Source organism: Hyaloscypha bicolor (assembly GCF_002865645.1).
Source record: "Hyaloscypha bicolor E unplaced genomic scaffold K444scaffold_10, whole genome shotgun sequence".
Classification (NCBI taxonomy): Eukaryota; Fungi; Ascomycota; class Leotiomycetes; order Helotiales; family Hyaloscyphaceae; genus Hyaloscypha; species Hyaloscypha bicolor.
This window is the reverse complement of record NW_020194512.1, coordinates 2282516-2299946: the sequence shown is the minus strand read 5'-3', so window position 1 is coordinate 2299946 and position 17431 is coordinate 2282516. Positions and strand designations below refer to the sequence as shown.

Below are 17431 nucleotides of genomic sequence, written 5' to 3'. Positions count from 1 at the left end.
GCGATGATCGCGTGAAAGACCCTGTCCTCGATAACTTTCTCTCCATCGTCCTCACACGCCCATCTTCGCTCGGGAAACTCGCAACAACAATGCTGGCAATCGACTATTTGATCTAATGAAAGACACTTGAAGCCTGCATCTTCTCAATATTAGTTACTCCCTGACGAAATTCCCGACCCGACCGGTCGAAAGAGCGAGGACAATGCCTCCGAGTCTCCCCCAGTTCTCTGCTGCGCGCGCACGCTCGTATATCTTCCGTCTCCCCCTCTTCACCCGCTGTATTATTCTCGTTATTGTGCTGCTTTGGTTGGTGAGCTTGCAGAGTGCGTGGGATGTGCAGCAATGGGGGGCGTTAATACCGAAGGAGATTGGCTTGGCTACGAGTTCGTCCTCCTTCTCTTCCCCAGAGCTGTAAGATCTCTTGCGCATAGAGAATTGATGGCTAATGAAATTGTTTGTGTAGTGTATAGAACGAATACCTTCCCTCTGGTACATGCAAACTTTTTTCATGCTTTCATGAATATACTTGCTTTGACGCCGTTGTTGGAGAGATTCGAGGCTGAATATGGAACGCTGACTACGTTGGCGTTGTTCCTTGGTCGTACGTATAATCCAATTGCGTGGAAGGGTTCTAGCTTGGTAGCAGAGTGCTGACTTGAAGCTCAGCTCTATCCACGATTCCGGCGCTACTTTACACATTTGTTGAGATGGGAATCGGATTGAACACGAGAGTCTTGGGAGCTAGGTATAGCTTATACCATTTTTTAAGATGCGATTTGGACGCTGATTATTGACCTAGTATATGGGTATTTACACTCATCGCAATGGAGGCAGTGAAGACATACAGGACGAATCCTCACTTTGTGATTGGCACAACCCAAATACCAACCTGGATCACGCCTCTCGTGGTGGTGTTGTTCGTCTCTTTCCTGATTCCGAATACTAGTTTCTTGGGACACTGCTGTGGGCTGCTTTTTGGCTATGGCTGTAAGGTGTTCGAACTCAAGTACTGGCGAAAGGGAGCTAACGTTGACAAAGGGGGCCTCGGATATCTCAAATTCCTTGCACCGCCAGAATGGATCCTACGGTGGATAGAAGGCAAGTTAAATTTGCTTGGGAGATTACCACATTACGTCTCAGTCGACCAGAAGACCTATGGACGATATGGCGTCCTTCCTACCACAAACGCACCCGCGAACCCTGATATTGCTTTGAGATTCACAGACCCAGGACAAAGATTAGGGCCATGAAGAAGAGATATGTTCAAATATGTGTTGCTCCCGTGTACAAACCTACAATAGCATCGTTCGGCGTTGAAAGGGGCTTTGTTGGGAGGCGTCAGGGATATTGTTTATAGAGTGATATGATCATGGATGTTATTATCAATTTACCCATGATTCAAGACACTCTTCTAGGGAATTGTAAACTTTAAAAAAAGTTGTGCCCCTGAATGGAGTTGATTGACCAGTCGCGTCGGCAAATTCGTGACTGCAAAAATGCGTCCCCGTGAACATTAACGAGCTCGGAGCTCCCAAAATGCTGAGCTCGCCCATCACCCACCACGTTCCTTAATATGGTGTCACTATTATGCGAGTTTCCTCTCAACATCCCCTAACCAGTCACTAATAATTCCAAAGCTTCCAGCGTCCTTCTACGGCGCAATCCTCTCATCCTAAAGCTCCCGCCATATTTGTCCTTTCTCTGCATAGTAATCGGCGTCGCCTGGCTGCTCGTCCTCCCCTTAGACAACTACTCACGAAGAACCTATATCTCCGAAAACGCCCTCCTGCCAGGCCAGGTGCATACGTATTTTGCTGGGAGTGACCAGAATGTGTTCAGGGGGTATAAGCGCGAGGTTGATGCCCTGGAGGGGAGCGGCAACATTGAGTCCGCAAGCTTGTTGCATCGTAGGAGGATGGAATGCTAATTGGAGTATAGAGTGAACGACAAATTAGAGGAATTCTTCAAAGCTTCAGGACTGAAGGTTGCGAGGCAGAGCTACGAGTACAAGTCGGCAGGAGAAACATATGCTGGGGAGAACATCTACGCCATTTTGCATGCACCGAGAGGAGACGCCACGGAAGCCATTGTACTTGTCGGAGCGTGGTGGAACATGGAGGGGAAACTGAACCGCAGCGGTGTTGCACTCATCTTAACTCTGGCGCGGTATTTCAAGCGGTGGTCGCTCTGGTCGAAGGATATTATATTCCTAATTACGGCAGATAGTAAGGCGGGACCGCAGGCTTGGGTTGATGCGTATCATGATACGCATCAGTCGGGTATGGTTGACTCACTGCCGTTAAAAAGTGGTGCTTTGCAGGGTGCGGTGGTTATTGACTATCCTTTCGATCACCGGTTCCAGGATATACATATTGTGTATGATGGGATCAATGGCCAGCTTCCAAACTTGGATCTTTTGAATACGGTGGTGTCGATTAGTGGGCACATGGGTATTGGGACCTCTCTACAGCAAATGTGGCAACACTCAGACAGCTACAGAGACAGGCTGCAGACTATGCTTCGAGGGATGTTGAACCAAGGCTTGGGTCATGCTTCCGGACCACATAGCAGTTTCATCCCATACCATGTGGATGCCATTACATTGCAGCCATTTGGGGAAGGCTGGCAAGACGAAATGGCCATGGGAAGAGTCATCGAAAGCACTTTCAGAAGTTTGAACAACCTGTTGGAACACCTCCATCAGAGTTTCTTCTTCTACTTGCTTATGCAAGCTGATCGCTTCGTGAGTATTGGCACTTATCTCCCAAGTGCTATGCTAGTTGCGGTCAACTTCACGATCATGGCCATCTTCCTCTGGGTGAAGAGTGGATCACCAAATGGAGAGAGCTCGAATGTATCCTTGACAGTCGAAGCTGGGGAGAAGAAAACTCCACTAGCCATAGTGAAGGAAGGAGATGCCAAAGCTCTCGCCCCCGAAGCAACCATCGCGGTTCGAGAACGAGAGCTCTTCCTCCCCTTGGCCGTAGTAGCCGGCTCACAATTCCTCGGTGTTTTACCCCTGTACATCTTCAACCACACACCTGAAGCCGTAAGCCACCCCCTCCCTCCCCCCTTTCCTCGAGATATTAACGTCTCTCAGATGCTCCACCCAATATTCACCGCCTTCACCAGCATCAACGGTTTCTTCCCACTGATCCTCTCCGCCCTCCTAACTCACTACTTCGCCCCAACAGCCCACCACTATACCCTCATAAAAACCTTCTCCCTCCTCCTCCTCGGCCTCTTCCTCTCCTCCCTCGCAACGCTGAACTTCTCCCTTGCCTTTCTTGTCGGTCTCCTCTCCGCGCCTCTCACTTATATGCAACCCCTTCCCAACCGGCCCATCGTCAAGGGTGTATTGGCGGTGCTGCTAAGTGCGTTATCGCCAACGACGGTTCTTGTGGCAGGGTGTTGGTGGTGGGAGTTAGGGATTGGCAGGGTGCTGAAAGAGGCGGCGTTTGGCTGGGATGTGTGGGGGATGACGACGCAGGTTGTGGTTTGGTGTGTTTGGTGGCCTGCGTGGCTTGTAGGTATGGTGCTTTTGTTTGGGAATCCGAGGGAGGAGAAGGTGAAGGGGGCAGGAAACACAATCGAGACGGTTAAGACTTAGGTGGTGTGGGAGAATTTGCATATAGAAGGAGTATTTAGGAATTAAAATGTATTGGGTTCGGACATGAAGTCCACACGGGTTGTTGCGACTGAAAAGATACAGGCAAGTGACCAAACATCGATTGGCTGGTGAACTGCCGTAGAAGTTCTACATGTGCTCGGATGACATTCGGGAGGCGCCAAATGTCTCTGTACCTCATAACACTTCGCCCATGGAATTCCGACTGTCTTCTTGCTGATGTGTGCGAATCCTAGGCCAGCAAATGTGAATTTTCCTTCTACTGGAAAAAACTATACTACCGAGTTTCATTTTGAGACTTTGGCGATCCACTCTTTCTTCACTCTCATCTCAACTTCGATTTTCGGTTTCACTCCGCAAATTCTTGGGAAATGAAATTAGTGAGATCTTGAATTTTTATTCTTTTGGCCACAGCGGTCTACCCACGGCGCAGGTGTCTCATCCATGACGTTTAAATGCCATGTATCTCCCGCTCTCAGAGATCTATAATACATCCCAAGCCATTCGTATCAAGCCTAGACGCCATGCCATGCCAAATCACGCGGCCCAAACATCTCCACCCGTCTTCTCGATCCAGTTGCCCAGCTCAAAGACACTCGAGTCCCAATCCTGCAATCTCGTCCGCATATTATCGATCTGCTTCATGTCCAACACCTTAGGCTGTACCCAGTTGATCCGAGCAATTTCATCAACCTGGTCGATGCTTCCTCTCAACAGTCCCAAGCTCAACGCCTTCATAATCAAGTGCTCGATCTCATCGGGTCGGACTTTGGTCTCTTCAGCGATAGTGCGGAAGGACATGGCGCGGTCATGGGGCGGTCTTCGGAAGACGGTTTCGGTGAGAGCAGCGAGATAGATCTTTTGTCGGAGACCGTCTCGATGTTCTGCTAGGAGGGGGTTGGAGGAGATGTGGCCAGCAAGGACATCGTATGCAGCCAAATCACCACGGTTGAACGCAAAGAGAAGATCACGGAGCCAGGCGTCGTCTTTGACTAGAGACTCGAGAATAGGGTGTAAGAGGAGCTCTCCGAAGTTGTAAATTGTGTCTGAGACCAAGGCTGCGATTGAGAGATCATAGGCCCGGCTTCTTCGCTCAGCGGGAGTCAAATCGTTGAGCTCGATACAGGCGAGGTAGAGCAGGGCATTTCGGTAATAGGAGGCAAACTCGAGTTTCGACTGTTGGTATTAGCTTCGTTCCCCCAGCCTTGGTGAGGTGACAAACCTGGTAGTATTCTGCGTTGACCCGGTAGAAAGCCGCGTGAACAATAGTCTCAACTGAGTCAAAACCATCCAAGATCTTCTCCGACTTATCCAGATCCTTCCTCGCTCCCTCCAAATCCTTCAGCTCCAGCTTAACAGTAGCCACGGCGACTGTGGCGTAAACATAGGCATCCTGTGAGTTAGGATTGTTGACTTTCTTTGCCACAGCTTCCAGGAAAGACAGGCGTTCTTGGCTATCTGCGAATACATTAGTAACAGGCTCCCCTGAATATACCTTTAAATTTTACCTCTGCATTGTGAAGCGGCGCTCAAAGCTAAAGTAACAAGCTTAAGTTGATTGATCTTGTCGGCGAAGGTGAGAATGAAGGTCTTGTAGAAAGGTAATCGTTGATGAGCGCTCTCTTTATGATTGAAGAACTCTATCAGGGCGTCCGTCAACTGATGCCATAGCTTTCGTTCCCACAAGTCTTCGAAGGAGAGGAAGAGGTGTTGGAGTTCAGCAGGGGCAGCATCTCTCTGCTCGGCGAGGAAGTCGGGGATCGTATCGACGTTCATGACGGGCGAAGGGTGGTTTTGGAGGTATGGGGAAAGTTCGGGGACCTCTGGCACACCTCAGAAGTCAAGATGTAGAGGCGTTGCGGAGGTTGTTGATTTTTGGGATGCTCTTCTGGTCAACGCGGCATTCTGTACCTGGAGCACAGCGCGCTAGTGAGCTCGGCTTGACAAGGGTGCCAAAGACGACCTCACACCTCTGATCCGGACTCTCAATTGATATTGAGCACGACTCTCGACTCATCTCGGGCTCAACGGTCAATTGGGTTCGGCGCAACCGTCAAAATGCAGAAATCCTGCGGTCCGACGACTATGAACAGTCTCCGGACTGCGAGGAGGACCCTCACCAATGTCCCTCGCAGACAGAACCTCCAAGATATTACCATTACCCGGACTGGAAAACCAATCATAAGGACTCAGGGAGGAAGGTCAGTAACTCTTGGAAATATGTGAATTGAGCTTGTTCTAATTGTGGGTGCTACAGGTCTTCACTTGGAGGTATATCTTGGACAATTCCCATGGCGCAACAGCCGACTGACTGAGCTTATTAGGACACACCGTGACGGTCTTTGGTGCAACTGGGTTCTTGGGACGGTATATTGTGAACAGACTTGGTGCGTTCCGTCGGAAACATGATATTTGGAGAGCTCTGCGCTGACATTGGTACAGCAAGGCAAGGATGCACAGTCATTGTACCCTTCCGGGAGGAGATGGCCAAGAGACATCTGAAAGTCTCTGGAGACCTGGGCCGAGTGATTTTCATGGAATATGACCTCCGAAATACACCATCTCTCGAGGAGAGCGTTCGACACTCAGATGTGGTTTATAATCTCGTTGGCCGAACATATCCCACCAAGAACTTTGATCTCGAGGATGTGCATGTGGAGGGTGTGGAGCGAATTGCTGAAGCCGTAGCAAAGTACGACGTCGACCGGTTCATTCACGTCTCTTCGTACAATGCGGATGTCAACTCTCCGTCCGAATTTTACAGAACAAAGGTTTGATCCCCAATTTTGTCATATTTTTAGCAAGCATGCTAAAACTACCCCAGGGACGAGGAGAAGCCGTAGCACGCAGCATCTTCCCCGAGACCACCATCGTCCGTCCAGCCCCCCTCTTCGGCTTCGAAGACCGCCTCCTCCACAAACTGGCCGGCATCACGAACGTCTTCACATCAAACAACATGCAAGAGCGTTTCTGGCCCGTTCACGCAATCGATGTAGGTGAAGCCCTCGAGAAAATGCTGCAAGACGACACTACCGCCTCGCAAACCTACGAGCTGTACGGCCCTAAGAATTACTCTACAGCCGAGATTGCTGGGTTAGTAGACCGCGAAATTATCAAGCATCGTAGACACATCAACTTCCCCAAAGCGATCCTGAAGCCTGTTGCTGGTCTTTTGAACAAAGCGCTTTGGTGGCCGGTTTTGACTGCTGATGAGGTGGAGAGGGAGTTCATTGATCAGAAGATTGATCCTACTGCAAAGACGTTCAAGGATTTGGGGATTGAGCCTGCGGAGTTGAGCAGCCTGACCTTTCATTATTTGGTGAGCTACTTTTACATTTCTAAATTGAGTCGAAAGGCTAATTTCTTTACAGCAAGGGTATAGAAGCGCAGCGTTCTATGACCTACCACCCGCGACAGAGCGCGAGAAGAGGGAAGAGAAGAAGTACTTGCACGTCCTTGACAACCAGTAGAGGGAGATCTCGGTCTAGAATAGGTGTACCTAAATCGGGGCTGCAAATTTACTGTACATATGTCAATCAATCACTAAGCATTTTTTTTTTTTTGTCTCATGGACAAGATGGAGAGAGGTGATTGTGATACGGAACGTGGAGCTAACCCAGGCGCAGGGTAGATAAAAAAGCGGCATTGAATTGCCAATGTCCCAAGTCAAGCTGGATCATTTTAGACACTTTCTATGTAATTGCTCTATCGAGTTGTAGGACATTCCAAATATCCCTCTCTGCTGTCTCAGAGATTCTGAAACACGGAAATTTTGAGTCCCTCTGGTTCAAATAAAGATCTGACTTCGACTTGGGATGTTGAAAGTTCAGTGCCGCTTTTCTTGTACCAGCGCGAGGCATGATTGCAATTATACTGTAAGCTTACATATCATAAGGAGGGATCATTAAGAAGTTTCTCGGCGTTAGATCACAAATGCATTAGAAGTCAAGTCTGGCTAAAACGCAAGATGTGTATAACGGACTCTTACAAACTAAAGGAAACTTTCCTGTACAATCTCTCATCCGCCTCGCCTCACGCTGACTTTGCCATCGTATTAAGGGCACTTCCGTTCTTAAACCACTCAATCTGGGGAGCATTGAAAGTGTGCGCCAACTTAATCTCAAACGACTTTCCATCCTTGGGGTGAACAACTAATGTCATTGGCTTGCCAACCGCCAACTCCGTGCACAACAAATCAACCTTGTCGGATGGCTGGATCTTGTCGTAGTCTGCCGGGTCAATGAAGGTCAAGGGAAGCATGCCTTGCTTCTTCAAGTTTGTTTCGTGGATACGGGCGAAAGATCGGGTGATGATGGCCAAGCCACCAAGATGTCTTGGTTCCAGGGCAGCATGCTCTCGCGAAGATCCCTCACCGTAGTTCCAGTCTCCAATGACAACCCACGGGATGCCCTTCTTCTTGTAGTCGCGGGCAGTCGCTGGGACAGCATCGTACTCGCCGGTGGTGAAATTCTTGATCTTGTTGGCCTCGCCGTTGTCCGCGTTGATGGCACCGATCAACATGTTGTTTGAGATGTTGTCCAAGTGACCACGGTACTTGAGCCAAGGACCGGCCATGGAAATGTGATCAGTGGTAGTCTTTCCCTTGGTCTTGATCAGAATAGGAAGATCAAGCTTGTCCTTTCCGTCCCAAGCAGCGAAGGGCTCAAGAAGTTGCAATCGGTCACTGGTGGGCGAGACGGCGACGCTGACAGATGCGCGATCTTTAGGTGGGGCTTGGTATGTATTTTGTCCGGGGTCGTATCCTCTTGATGGAAGACCATCGCCAGTTGGTGGGGACAAGAGAAACTCGTTTCCATCCTTGTCCTTCAACTTGTCAGTGAGAGGGTTGAAGTGCAGAGATCCAGCGATCGTGAGCGCCACAACGAGGTCCGGAGAAGTAACGAAAGAATGGGTAGCAGGATTAGCATCATTGCGTCCAGTGAAGTTACGATTGTAGGATGAGACGATCGAGTTGGCTTCACCCTTCTTCACGTCCTTTCGGTCCCATTGACCGATGCCTAAAAGTGATGTGTTAGTGATGGTAATAAATGCGAGTCCGGTCCAGAACAGTCCGGGAATGATGATGCTTCAGAATGGTCCAGGCCGTTGATGGTAGAGATGCTCAGAATGGTCCAGGCGTGAGGGTAGCTGCACTGGTGCGAAAGTACTTTTCCACGTCCAGTCCAAAAGACTCCTGGCGTGACGATGCTTTGCCCCCTGCTGAGAGCTCGGAGTGATGGTAAGAATACACCAGTCCAAAAAGTTCCACGGGTGATGATGGTGTGCCCTCAGCTGAGCTTAGAGCTCGAGCGCTGGGCGGCGGCATTGGTTTTGAGGATGTGAGACTTTGACTTGTTGTGCCTAGTCAATTCGGACGGCTTTGTGCAAGCAAGATCGCAAACCGCGCAATAGTATCTCTTCTCCTCCCGAGCCTTAGTCTTGCATTTCTTTCTGGATTTCGTGACTCTATCTGGGTGCTTCTCGACGTATCTTGCCATACGTTGTGCCCCATGCTCACGATATGCTTCAGCATTGTTTTCAAGCTGATCTTTGTGGTAATTGTGCATTCTGATGGCAGCGTTTTCCTTGTTTCGAGCAGCTTGAGCTTCCAGCTGCTCAGGGGTAAGATTATGATCTCCGACGACGTTTTCAATCAAGGCGCAGTGCGAGCAGAGTCCCTCGTATTCCAGAGCACTCTGGGCCCAAGGACAAATGTGGGTCAAATAGGCGTACTTGGAGGCTCTCATCGCCCAGAAAGCATAGGACAATGTAGCCTCGAGAGCGATGAACAACACACGGATCTTAGGCTGCAAGGCGGGAGACGGAATTGATGTCCAACAGAGCAGCCCTCGATGGACTATGGCGTACCCGTCGTCTAAAGCCTTCTCAACGTACAGAGGCAATTCGTGGTGGATGTCGTAGTCCCTGAGCCGCTTGGAGACGCCATACAAGCTGTTGGTTCCCGACCCGATGTAGATCTTGGGCTTAGAGCCTGGTTTTTCAAGGACCGACAGGTAGATAGCCCATTTCTTGACCGCGTTGGTAGGCAAGCTCTTGAAGAAGGTGACAGGAGGCGGTGTAGCAGCTTTGAGAATGTCAAAGATACCGGGCGCAAAGACCAGAGAAATGGTAGAGGCGATTTCCGTCAAGATGATCTCGCTTGTAATGACTTGGGCAAATATGGAATGCTTCCGGTTGGCAGACGTGGAGATGAGGCAGTTCCAGGTCATCAGTAAGACCAGCGAGAGGATATCGGCCGCATCGAAGGCCATCTTGCACCGTTCACCAGAATGTTCTGGGTAGCGGACAGAGAAGCTTGCACGAGAGCCTCAGAACGTTCTAGACAGCGGACAGTGAAGCTTACACCAGTGCACTAGACAACCCTAGAGAGGTGTAAGCCATTGGTTCCCATGTTGCTATGGAGTTTACTTACGTCTGACACGAGGATGTATGAATCGACAACGTCCGATTGGTGAGCTCTGGAGGGTAAAAGAGGGACTGAAGCAGTTGAAAGGTCGAGAAGAGAGAGAGTCGGAGAGAGCAAGTTGGAAAGTACTTTTGGAGGGAAGTCCATCCAGAGGCAGGTGCAGCGGTGCATGCTAGCTCGGATCCATCCAGAGGAAGGTCCATCGAGGGAGCAGCGATATCCAGAGAGCAGCGACGCCGAGAGGGCAGCTCTCTGCAGAAATCGGTGCAACCGATACACACAGAGCTCGGATCCATCCAGAGATCATCGCCATCCAGAAGGCAGCTCTTCGTAGAGCTCAGGTGCACGTGTGCACGGAGAGCTCAGATCCATCCAGAGGGCAGCTACATCCAAGGGCAGGTCCATCCAGAGAGCAACCACGTCCAAAGGTAGTCTCCTTCCGGTTTGGCAGTAAATGAAAATTAGCTACTTACATGGCCCACAAGCGTTGGCTGTTCCCAAGCACTCGTAGTTAGCATACTTCTTTAGTACTCAGAGAAGGGGATCAAAACCTAGAATCATGCCACCAAACTCCTCGAGAGTTGCGAGTTGACCGTCTCGTTCGATGGTGGCTTTTTAGAAGTCAGCATTTGCTTCATGCAGGTAGATTTTCGGTACATACCTCGAATTTGTTCGGAACCAGGTGTGACAGTGAAGAGAGACTTGGCCTTAATACCGTGATCGAGAGCATCACGTGCAATAGACGCGGCACGAGACATGTCCTCATAAGAGGAGTTTGTGCAAGAACCGATCAGACCGACCTTGAGCTCCTCGGGCCAGTTGTTGGCCTTGACAGCCTCGGAGAATTTGGAGATAGGTGTAGCAAGATCCGGGGTGAAAGGACCGTTGATATGTGGCTCGAGTTCCGAAAGGTTGAGCTCGATGATCTGGTCGTACTGAACGGCAGGTTAGCATTTGGGCACAATTTGATAAAAGAGAAGCCTTGCCTCAGCATTTTCATCAGGCTGCAGCTCTTTGGCGAAGACACGAGCGAAATCTCCGATTTCCGAGCGCTTGGTTGCCGCAAGATAGTCGTACATGCGATCGTTGAAGGGGAACAGAGAAGTCTGTACGCAGATTAGCATGACTGTGAAGTTATGGAATTGAAAGGGGACTTTCGGTTGCGCCTATCTCAGCGCCCATGTTGCTGTTACTTGTTAGTGCTGTGAACTTTCATGCAGTTGGAGGGTTCTTACCAGATGGTGCCCATACCCGTCGAGCTCAAGGAGTTAGTGCCTTCGCCTGAGTTTGGAATGTGTTAGTGATAAATAACTCTGAGAATGTTGCAATGAAACGTGAAGACATGTTAGTGATGCGCGGCTGAGGTCCTCGAAAACTGCTGTAGGCCTGGACCAGTTTGAATGCCGTTGATGTGCTCCAAGTTCAGACAGGTCTGAGTAAGAATGCCGCAGATGTGCTCGAGTCGAGACAGGTATAAAGCAGCTCTGCTGGAAGTACTTTTGAAATGCAAGTAGATGTGCCGTGGCAATCGGTACACTAAGTCCGCTGTGGGTTCAGACATGTCTGAGAGCTCTGCAGAGACCTGCCATCGACATCAGCACATGAGCCATTGTAGATCTGGAGTTGACATACCTGAAAAGAGAGGGATCACAGCCGCAGAAGACAGCAGACAGAGTTGAGGGTGCAGCAGACCAGTAGAGTTGTTGAGGTGATGAAGATGAAGAGCGAGAGGAAAGAAGGTGGCCCCATCTTCCAAAGCTCGTGTAGATAGTTCGAAGCGTCTGCAAGCCGAGAGGAAGGGCCTGACCAGGGATGGAGCTGCTCCATGTGGTACCTGGGAAGAAACGACGTAACTGCGGCTCAGATGCCGTGTTGAGGCAGATACATTCTACAAAGGAGCATCTCACGGGGGTGCATTCTACGAAGGAAAAAGGAGACGGTAGATGAAAATAATGCTTACCGAAGTATTCAACAATAGCACCAGTTCCACCCTTGACAGTAAGGATGCCCGCAACCTTAAGGATGATGTCTAATTCAAGTTAGTGACCAGTTCATGAAAAGCTCTGCAAAAGAAACTACATACCCTTTGCTGAGGTCCAGCCAGACATCTCACCAGTGAGCTTGACACCAATGACCTTTGGTGCCTTCAATTCCCAAGGAAGGTTGGCCATAACATCCACCGCATCAGCTCCACCAACACCAATGGCACACTGTGGGAGAACTCGGGTCAGTAAAGTAGAGAAAGTAGCCTGGAGAACACTCACCATTCCGAGACCACCAGCATTGGGAGTGTGCGAGTCGGTACCGATCAAGAGACCACCGGGGAAAGCGTAGTTTTCCAGAAGAATTTGATGAATGATGCCGGAGCCAGGCCCCCAGAAACCAATGTTGTACTTGGCGCAAGATGTAGCGAGGAAATCGTAGACCTCCTTGTTGATCGATACCGCGCGGGCAAGATCCTTTGGACCACCAACTTGTGCCTCGATCAGATGGTCACAGTGGACGGTCGTAGGATTGGCGACCGATGGCATGCCTGCAGACATGAATTGAAGAATTGCCATTTGAGCGGTCGCATCCTGGCATGCAACGCGATCAGGTCGAAGCTTGAGGTATGACACTCCGCGTTCGATCTCCTGGCCGTGAGGGTCGTCAAGATGAGAGTAGAGGATCTTCTCAGCATAGGTAAGAGGGCGATTAAGGCGTGACCGAACAATGGCGAGATTCTCGGACATCTTCTTGTAATTGATGAAGTTGCCGTCCTCCTGGTTGTTCTGGCGGACCTTCTTGTCCAGAGGAGAATCGCTGACCGTGGCCATTCTCCGAATGCCCAGCTGGGCAAGGCCTCGTTTTTGGGCCAAGCCCAGAACCAACTTTCTCGTGGATAGCATGGTTGCGGAGCGGAGGGTTAGGTTGTTGTTTGAAAGAATGTGAAAACGAGTCGGAGAAGAAGCTCAAGATAACGACGGCAGCTCTCGGCTTCGGTTAGGCGGGGCCAGTAATGGCTTGCCTGTGATTGGGGGTTGGCCGCGCTGCTCCCCTCCACGCTCGACGGCCAGGGTTTGACGAGATGACATCAAGCTAGAACCAGAGTACAGCCAATTGTGTGTGCAGAAAGTTGGCCTGCAGACTTTTCAAATCTGCTCTTTTAGGATTATTTGCCAGCCGGTCAACTCCCTTGTCTTTGACTCGGTCAAGCCCGGAATAATGAGGCAGAATGGAGACTAGGTTGTCCCAGCGAAGAGCCGACTAACCGTGAAGGTGAAATAATACCGCAAAAAAACAAACCAGGGTACTTCCCGCTTAATTTTTCTTAAGGTCTCCAGACCTCCAGCCACTCGTCCGAAACCAGTCTGACAGCGTCTAGATTTTATCACTCAAGGGACCGCTGAACGAGAAGAAAGATTCACAATGGGCATCCCACAGAAGTCCACGAGAACGAAGACCAGGAGGCGGCTGAGGTATACCCCGGTGCTTACTTCCTACAGAGGGGCATGAAGACTGATACACGCCCTTTCAGAGACCTGGACCAGATATCAGAGGATCTTCGTTCGCCTAAGCATCTCGAACAGCACAAGAGCACCAAGGCAGCAGAGGATCTTCCGGGCCTCGGGCAATTTTATTGTGTGGAGTGCGCAAAATGGTTCGAGAGCGAGCACAGCTTGGTCACGCACCGCAAGGGGAGCACGCATAAGAGAAGGTAACGAGGTACAGCTGCCAGGACGATTGGCAGTACTGACGTTTCACAGAGTTAAGGCACTGAAGGACGAACCGTATACCCAGAAGGAAGCTGAAGCAGCTGTTGGATTGCGGACGGATAACGGACCTCGGCAGGCTGCGAAGGAAAACACCAAGGATGTGGAAGTGGATATGGAGAACTCTGGACTAATGGAGGAAGTGGCGACATGAAGTACTCGATGCCAAACACACAACGCTTTGTGGCAGTGGACGTGAGGCATGAATCATATTGGGGTATCATCTACTTCGCACCACGACCTTTCGCAGCTCTTGCAAGACCACTACCACGAGTCCCTCGAAGACCTCCGCGAGCTGCCCCTCCTCTCCCTACCGGTCCCGCAGCCCCTCGTCCAGCGCCCGCTATCCGAGAAGCTGGAGCAGGAGTTGCAAATTTGGGTGCTGACTTCGAAGATGTGGGAGGATTTTCGACGAAGGATGTATCAGTTGTCCTGAAAAATCATAAGCTATAGTCCAACTGAAGGGGATTGAATTGGATCACAAGAATGTTGTTTCCCCATCAATTTCACCGTGAAATCTATCTGAATTTGTTGAATGGCCTTGGAGGGGTCAGCGGTGGGTATGAAGTGGGAAATACAAGACTCACCAAGTTGGTCCTCTTGCTCTCGAGCTCTACGAAATGAATCTGGAATAGGAGCCTGATAGTCCAATCAATGCTATGAAATACTAGTATATCCATTTCAACTGACCTCGGGAAAATCCACGCAAAATGCGTTCATATTCAAGCCATACAGAAAACTGGCAAAGTTCTCACTAAACCTAGACAAACTCTCTTGCATCAACTGGAGATGCATAAAATTGGCCTCCAAGTCTGCCATCGAATCCGACAACTCTGCAAATGCAGGCTCAAAGGCCTCGAGAGGAGCATCTGTTGCGCCACCAATGCTTGCTTTCCCGGACTCGCGCAGAGAAGATCTCGACGAGGGTCGCAGGGGTGTTGTTGGGCGCGAGAGGGGTCTGCGACTACCAGAACCAGATCGTTTTGTGCTGCTTCCAGCTTGGGGGGTGGTAGAGGAAGACATTTGCAAGTCAATGTTCTGGTCCTTGCCCGAAGAATGTGCTGGTTGGTTTGCGAAGGTGGTTTGTTGATATGAATCTTCAGCGGCTCTTTTCCCACGCGACGCGAGGTCCATTGAAGAATAGCCCCCTGTCAACCGGATTTAAGTTTATCAAGCCCCGCCATTTTCATCGTGTGCCTGTCATTCGGGTTGTGCCAGCACAAAAAAGCCCCCAGATATGATGACGACTTTATGAAGATAGCACGGGGAAGAAGGCGCAAGAAAGGCTTGCGGCTCGTCCGGATTTAATTGATGACTGCTCGCAAAGAGTCAGATGCAAACACTGCCAGCAAGAGTGACCAGGATTATTCATGCTCTTCTCGTCATCCTGCAGAAGGGGTCCTCGTCTGCCCCGAATCCGACATTGAAAATCCGTGTTGAGAGATTGCTGCGCCATCAACACCGCGAGTCGTCCCCTTGCCTACTCTCCTCGACTCTCTGTTTCCATGAAAACATCAAGAGCCGCGCAAGTTCTTGAGTCCAGATCCAAATATATCCATCTTCCCTCCAATCTAAACACCACTTCACTGCGCCGGCTCGGAAATACCAGCCACCGAATCCACGAAGTCTATCCAACATCCTCCTTTTCCCTAAGTACACCTCCTCACTTCACGCCCTCCACGTTGCGAATACCTATCTTGCGAGCTCCGTACGCTTCAAATCTGTGTTCGTCGTTCCCCCGCTCCGGCGCAAGACCAATTTCCCAGATCGGCGTTCCTCGAAGTCCGAGTAATAAGCAGCCCTACATTTCGAAACGCCCCCAGCTTTCAAATCAAGGTCCTTATAAACCGCCAATTCTCACACCACAGCTCTTGCGAAGCAGTGTTGGATCTTGGACTGCAGTCGTTATTGCCTGCGCGGTCGCAATCCTCTATTCCGTATCACCCGGCGCCGTCGAGCACCAACATACAACCGCTGAAATACTAGAGGAAATCGAGCAGGATATCAGCAATATGACGGGAGAAGCTCTTCCGGGTCGACCAGGCACACTGACGCCGGAACAAGAGGAGAAATTGAGGGAATTCTGGATTGCTACACTTCAAGTCTTTGGGATGTTGGATCCGAAGGAAGTGAATGGGAATGGGCTCGCAGAAATCGGCAATGGCAGAGCAAGAGCTGATACCGCTACGTCGAAGAAGCCAGAGAAGGAGAAGAAGAAGAAGAGAATGTCTCTGTTTAGGTCAAAAAACAAGGACGATGATACGGATTCGGTTACCTCTACAGAATCAAGCCCACATTCGGTAGTCGCAGATTCGGATGATAAGTACGGGCAGACGAAAGAATTCCATGAAGCCTTGGCGAGTCTGACTCCAGAAACATTGAGAGCGACCTTCTGGAGCATGGTGAAGCATGATCATCCGGATGCATTGCTTCTAAGATTCTTGAGAGCAAGAAAATGGGACGTTGAGAAGGCTTTAGTAATGATGGTTTCAACGATGAGATGGAGATCTGCAGATGTTCATGTGGACGATGATATAATGAAAAATGGCGAGTTATCCTCATTAGAGGCTGCTAATGGGAGCGATCACTCGAAGAGGAGGTTAGGAGAGGACTTTCTTGCTCAAATGCGACTTGGGAAGAGTTTCTTGCATGGTGTGGATAAGAATGGGAGACCGATGTGCTTTGTGAGAGTCAGACTGCATAAACAAGGAGAGCAGAGTGAGGAGAGTCTCGAAAGATATACGGTCTTTGTGATAGAATCTGCTCGTATGGTTTTACAGCCTCCTGTGGACACTGCTGTAAGTTTTGTTTCCCCCTTTAAAAGACCTCGGCTAATATGACAGTGCGTTGTTTTCGATATGACTGGATTCTCATTGGCCAATATGGTTAATCTCGCCTCCTTTTGTTTGAAGTAAAAGCTAACAATGCTAGGATTACGCCCCTGTGAAATTCATGATAAAATGCTTTGAAGCCAACTACCCCGAATCCTTGGGCGTTGTCCTAGTCCACAAAGCACCCTGGGTTTTCCAAGGTAAAATTCCCTACCCCCTAATATCTAGCAATCCCTAACAATACCCAGGAATCTGGAAAATCATCAAAGGCTGGCTCGACCCCGTAGTAGCAAGCAAAGTACACTTCACCAACAACGTCGAAGAAATGGAAGCCTACGTCCCCAAGCCCCAAATCATTCACGAGCTAGGCGGGGCCGAAGACTGGACCTACCAATACATCGAACCCGTCCCCGGCGAGAACGACACCATGAAAGACACCGCAACCCGAGACAAGCTCCTCTTAGCACGAGAAGAAATCGTAAACGAGTACGAGAAAGCAACGTTAGAGTGGATTCACCGCACCGGGGATGTAGAAGCTGTGAAGAAGAGCAGAAACGAGATAGCGTCGAAACTTAAGGTCGATTATTGGGGCTTGGATCCATATATTAGGGCCAGGAGTTATTATGACCGCGTGGGCATGATTAACCCTGGTGGGAGAGTCCAGTTCTATCCTCCTAAGGAGGAGAAGGCAACCGTAACTGAAACAGTCCCTGCTGGTGCCGAGGAAATCTCACCTCCAGTTGCTACGACAAATGGGACAAATGTTGAGACTTCGGAAGCGGATCTTGATTAG

General features: G+C 50.0%; 8 protein-coding genes across 8 annotated transcripts; 5 read left to right on the top strand and 3 right to left on the bottom strand.

Moving 5' to 3' along the window:
• The first annotated feature begins 43 nt into the window (after positions 1-43).
• K444DRAFT_606280 (uncharacterized protein) lies at positions 44-1476 on the top strand. Its single transcript, XM_024878954.1, has 5 exons — positions 44-383; positions 464-601; positions 667-745; positions 800-987; positions 1039-1476. Exons 1-5 carry the CDS (start codon positions 203-205, stop codon positions 1248-1250), a joined length of 798 nt encoding a protein of 265 aa, XP_024744246.1. The 5' UTR covers positions 44-202; the 3' UTR covers positions 1251-1476.
• Positions 1477-1516: 40 nt separating this feature from the next.
• K444DRAFT_578889 (Glycosylphosphatidylinositol:protein transamidase, GAA1 component) lies at positions 1517-3866 on the top strand. Its single transcript, XM_024877634.1, has 4 exons — positions 1517-1589; positions 1638-1887; positions 1939-3049; positions 3101-3866. Exons 1-4 carry the CDS (start codon positions 1574-1576, stop codon positions 3608-3610), a joined length of 1887 nt encoding a protein of 628 aa, XP_024744245.1. The 5' UTR covers positions 1517-1573; the 3' UTR covers positions 3611-3866.
• A 140-nt stretch (positions 3867-4006) lies between these two features.
• K444DRAFT_658415 (PCI-domain-containing protein) lies at positions 4007-5442 on the bottom strand. Its single transcript, XM_024886253.1, has 3 exons — positions 5137-5442; positions 4851-5086; positions 4007-4804 (listed from the first exon to the last, which is right to left on the bottom strand). Exons 1-3 carry the CDS (start codon positions 5402-5404, stop codon positions 4166-4168), a joined length of 1143 nt encoding a protein of 380 aa, XP_024744244.1. The 5' UTR covers positions 5405-5442; the 3' UTR covers positions 4007-4165.
• Positions 5443-5607: 165 nt separating this feature from the next.
• K444DRAFT_606277 (putative NADH-ubiquinone oxidoreductase 40 kDa subunit mitochondrial precursor) lies at positions 5608-7177 on the top strand. Its single transcript, XM_024878953.1, has 6 exons — positions 5608-5829; positions 5886-5899; positions 5953-6015; positions 6071-6399; positions 6453-6947; positions 7000-7177. Exons 1-6 carry the CDS (start codon positions 5687-5689, stop codon positions 7096-7098), a joined length of 1143 nt encoding a protein of 380 aa, XP_024744243.1. The 5' UTR covers positions 5608-5686; the 3' UTR covers positions 7099-7177.
• Positions 7178-7660: 483 nt separating this feature from the next.
• Positions 7661-12943, bottom strand: K444DRAFT_515376 (aconitate hydratase; the record flags this gene model as incomplete). The annotated part of the gene is made up of 10 exons (XM_024873592.1): positions 7661-8646; positions 10529-10546; positions 10607-10666; positions 10717-10990; positions 11018-11181; positions 11210-11241; positions 11291-11336; positions 12016-12084; positions 12139-12265; positions 12320-12943. 10 exons carry the CDS (start codon positions 12941-12943, stop codon positions 7661-7663), a joined length of 2400 nt encoding a protein of 799 aa, XP_024744242.1.
• A 277-nt stretch (positions 12944-13220) lies between these two features.
• Positions 13221-14225, top strand: K444DRAFT_13412 (uncharacterized protein). Its single transcript, XM_024870482.1, has 3 exons — positions 13221-13370; positions 13420-13752; positions 13802-14225. Exons 2-3 carry the CDS (start codon positions 13547-13549, stop codon positions 13959-13961), a joined length of 366 nt encoding a protein of 121 aa, XP_024744241.1. The 5' UTR covers positions 13221-13370; positions 13420-13546; the 3' UTR covers positions 13962-14225.
• Positions 13661-15002, bottom strand: K444DRAFT_606272 (uncharacterized protein). The gene is made up of 5 exons (XM_024878952.1): positions 14498-15002; positions 14395-14446; positions 14290-14347; positions 13800-14239; positions 13661-13750 (listed from the first exon to the last, which is right to left on the bottom strand). The coding sequence occupies exons 1-4, from the start codon at positions 14939-14941 to the stop codon at positions 14032-14034; spliced, it is 762 nt and encodes a 253-aa protein (XP_024744240.1). The 5' UTR covers positions 14942-15002; the 3' UTR covers positions 13661-13750; positions 13800-14031.
• An 817-nt stretch (positions 15003-15819) lies between these two features.
• K444DRAFT_516077 (CRAL/TRIO domain-containing protein) lies at positions 15820-17431 on the top strand (the record flags this gene model as incomplete). Its single annotated transcript, XM_024873650.1, has 4 exons — positions 15820-16605; positions 16651-16692; positions 16739-16838; positions 16887-17431. The coding sequence occupies 4 exons, from the start codon at positions 15820-15822 to the stop codon at positions 17429-17431; spliced, it is 1473 nt and encodes a 490-aa protein (XP_024744239.1).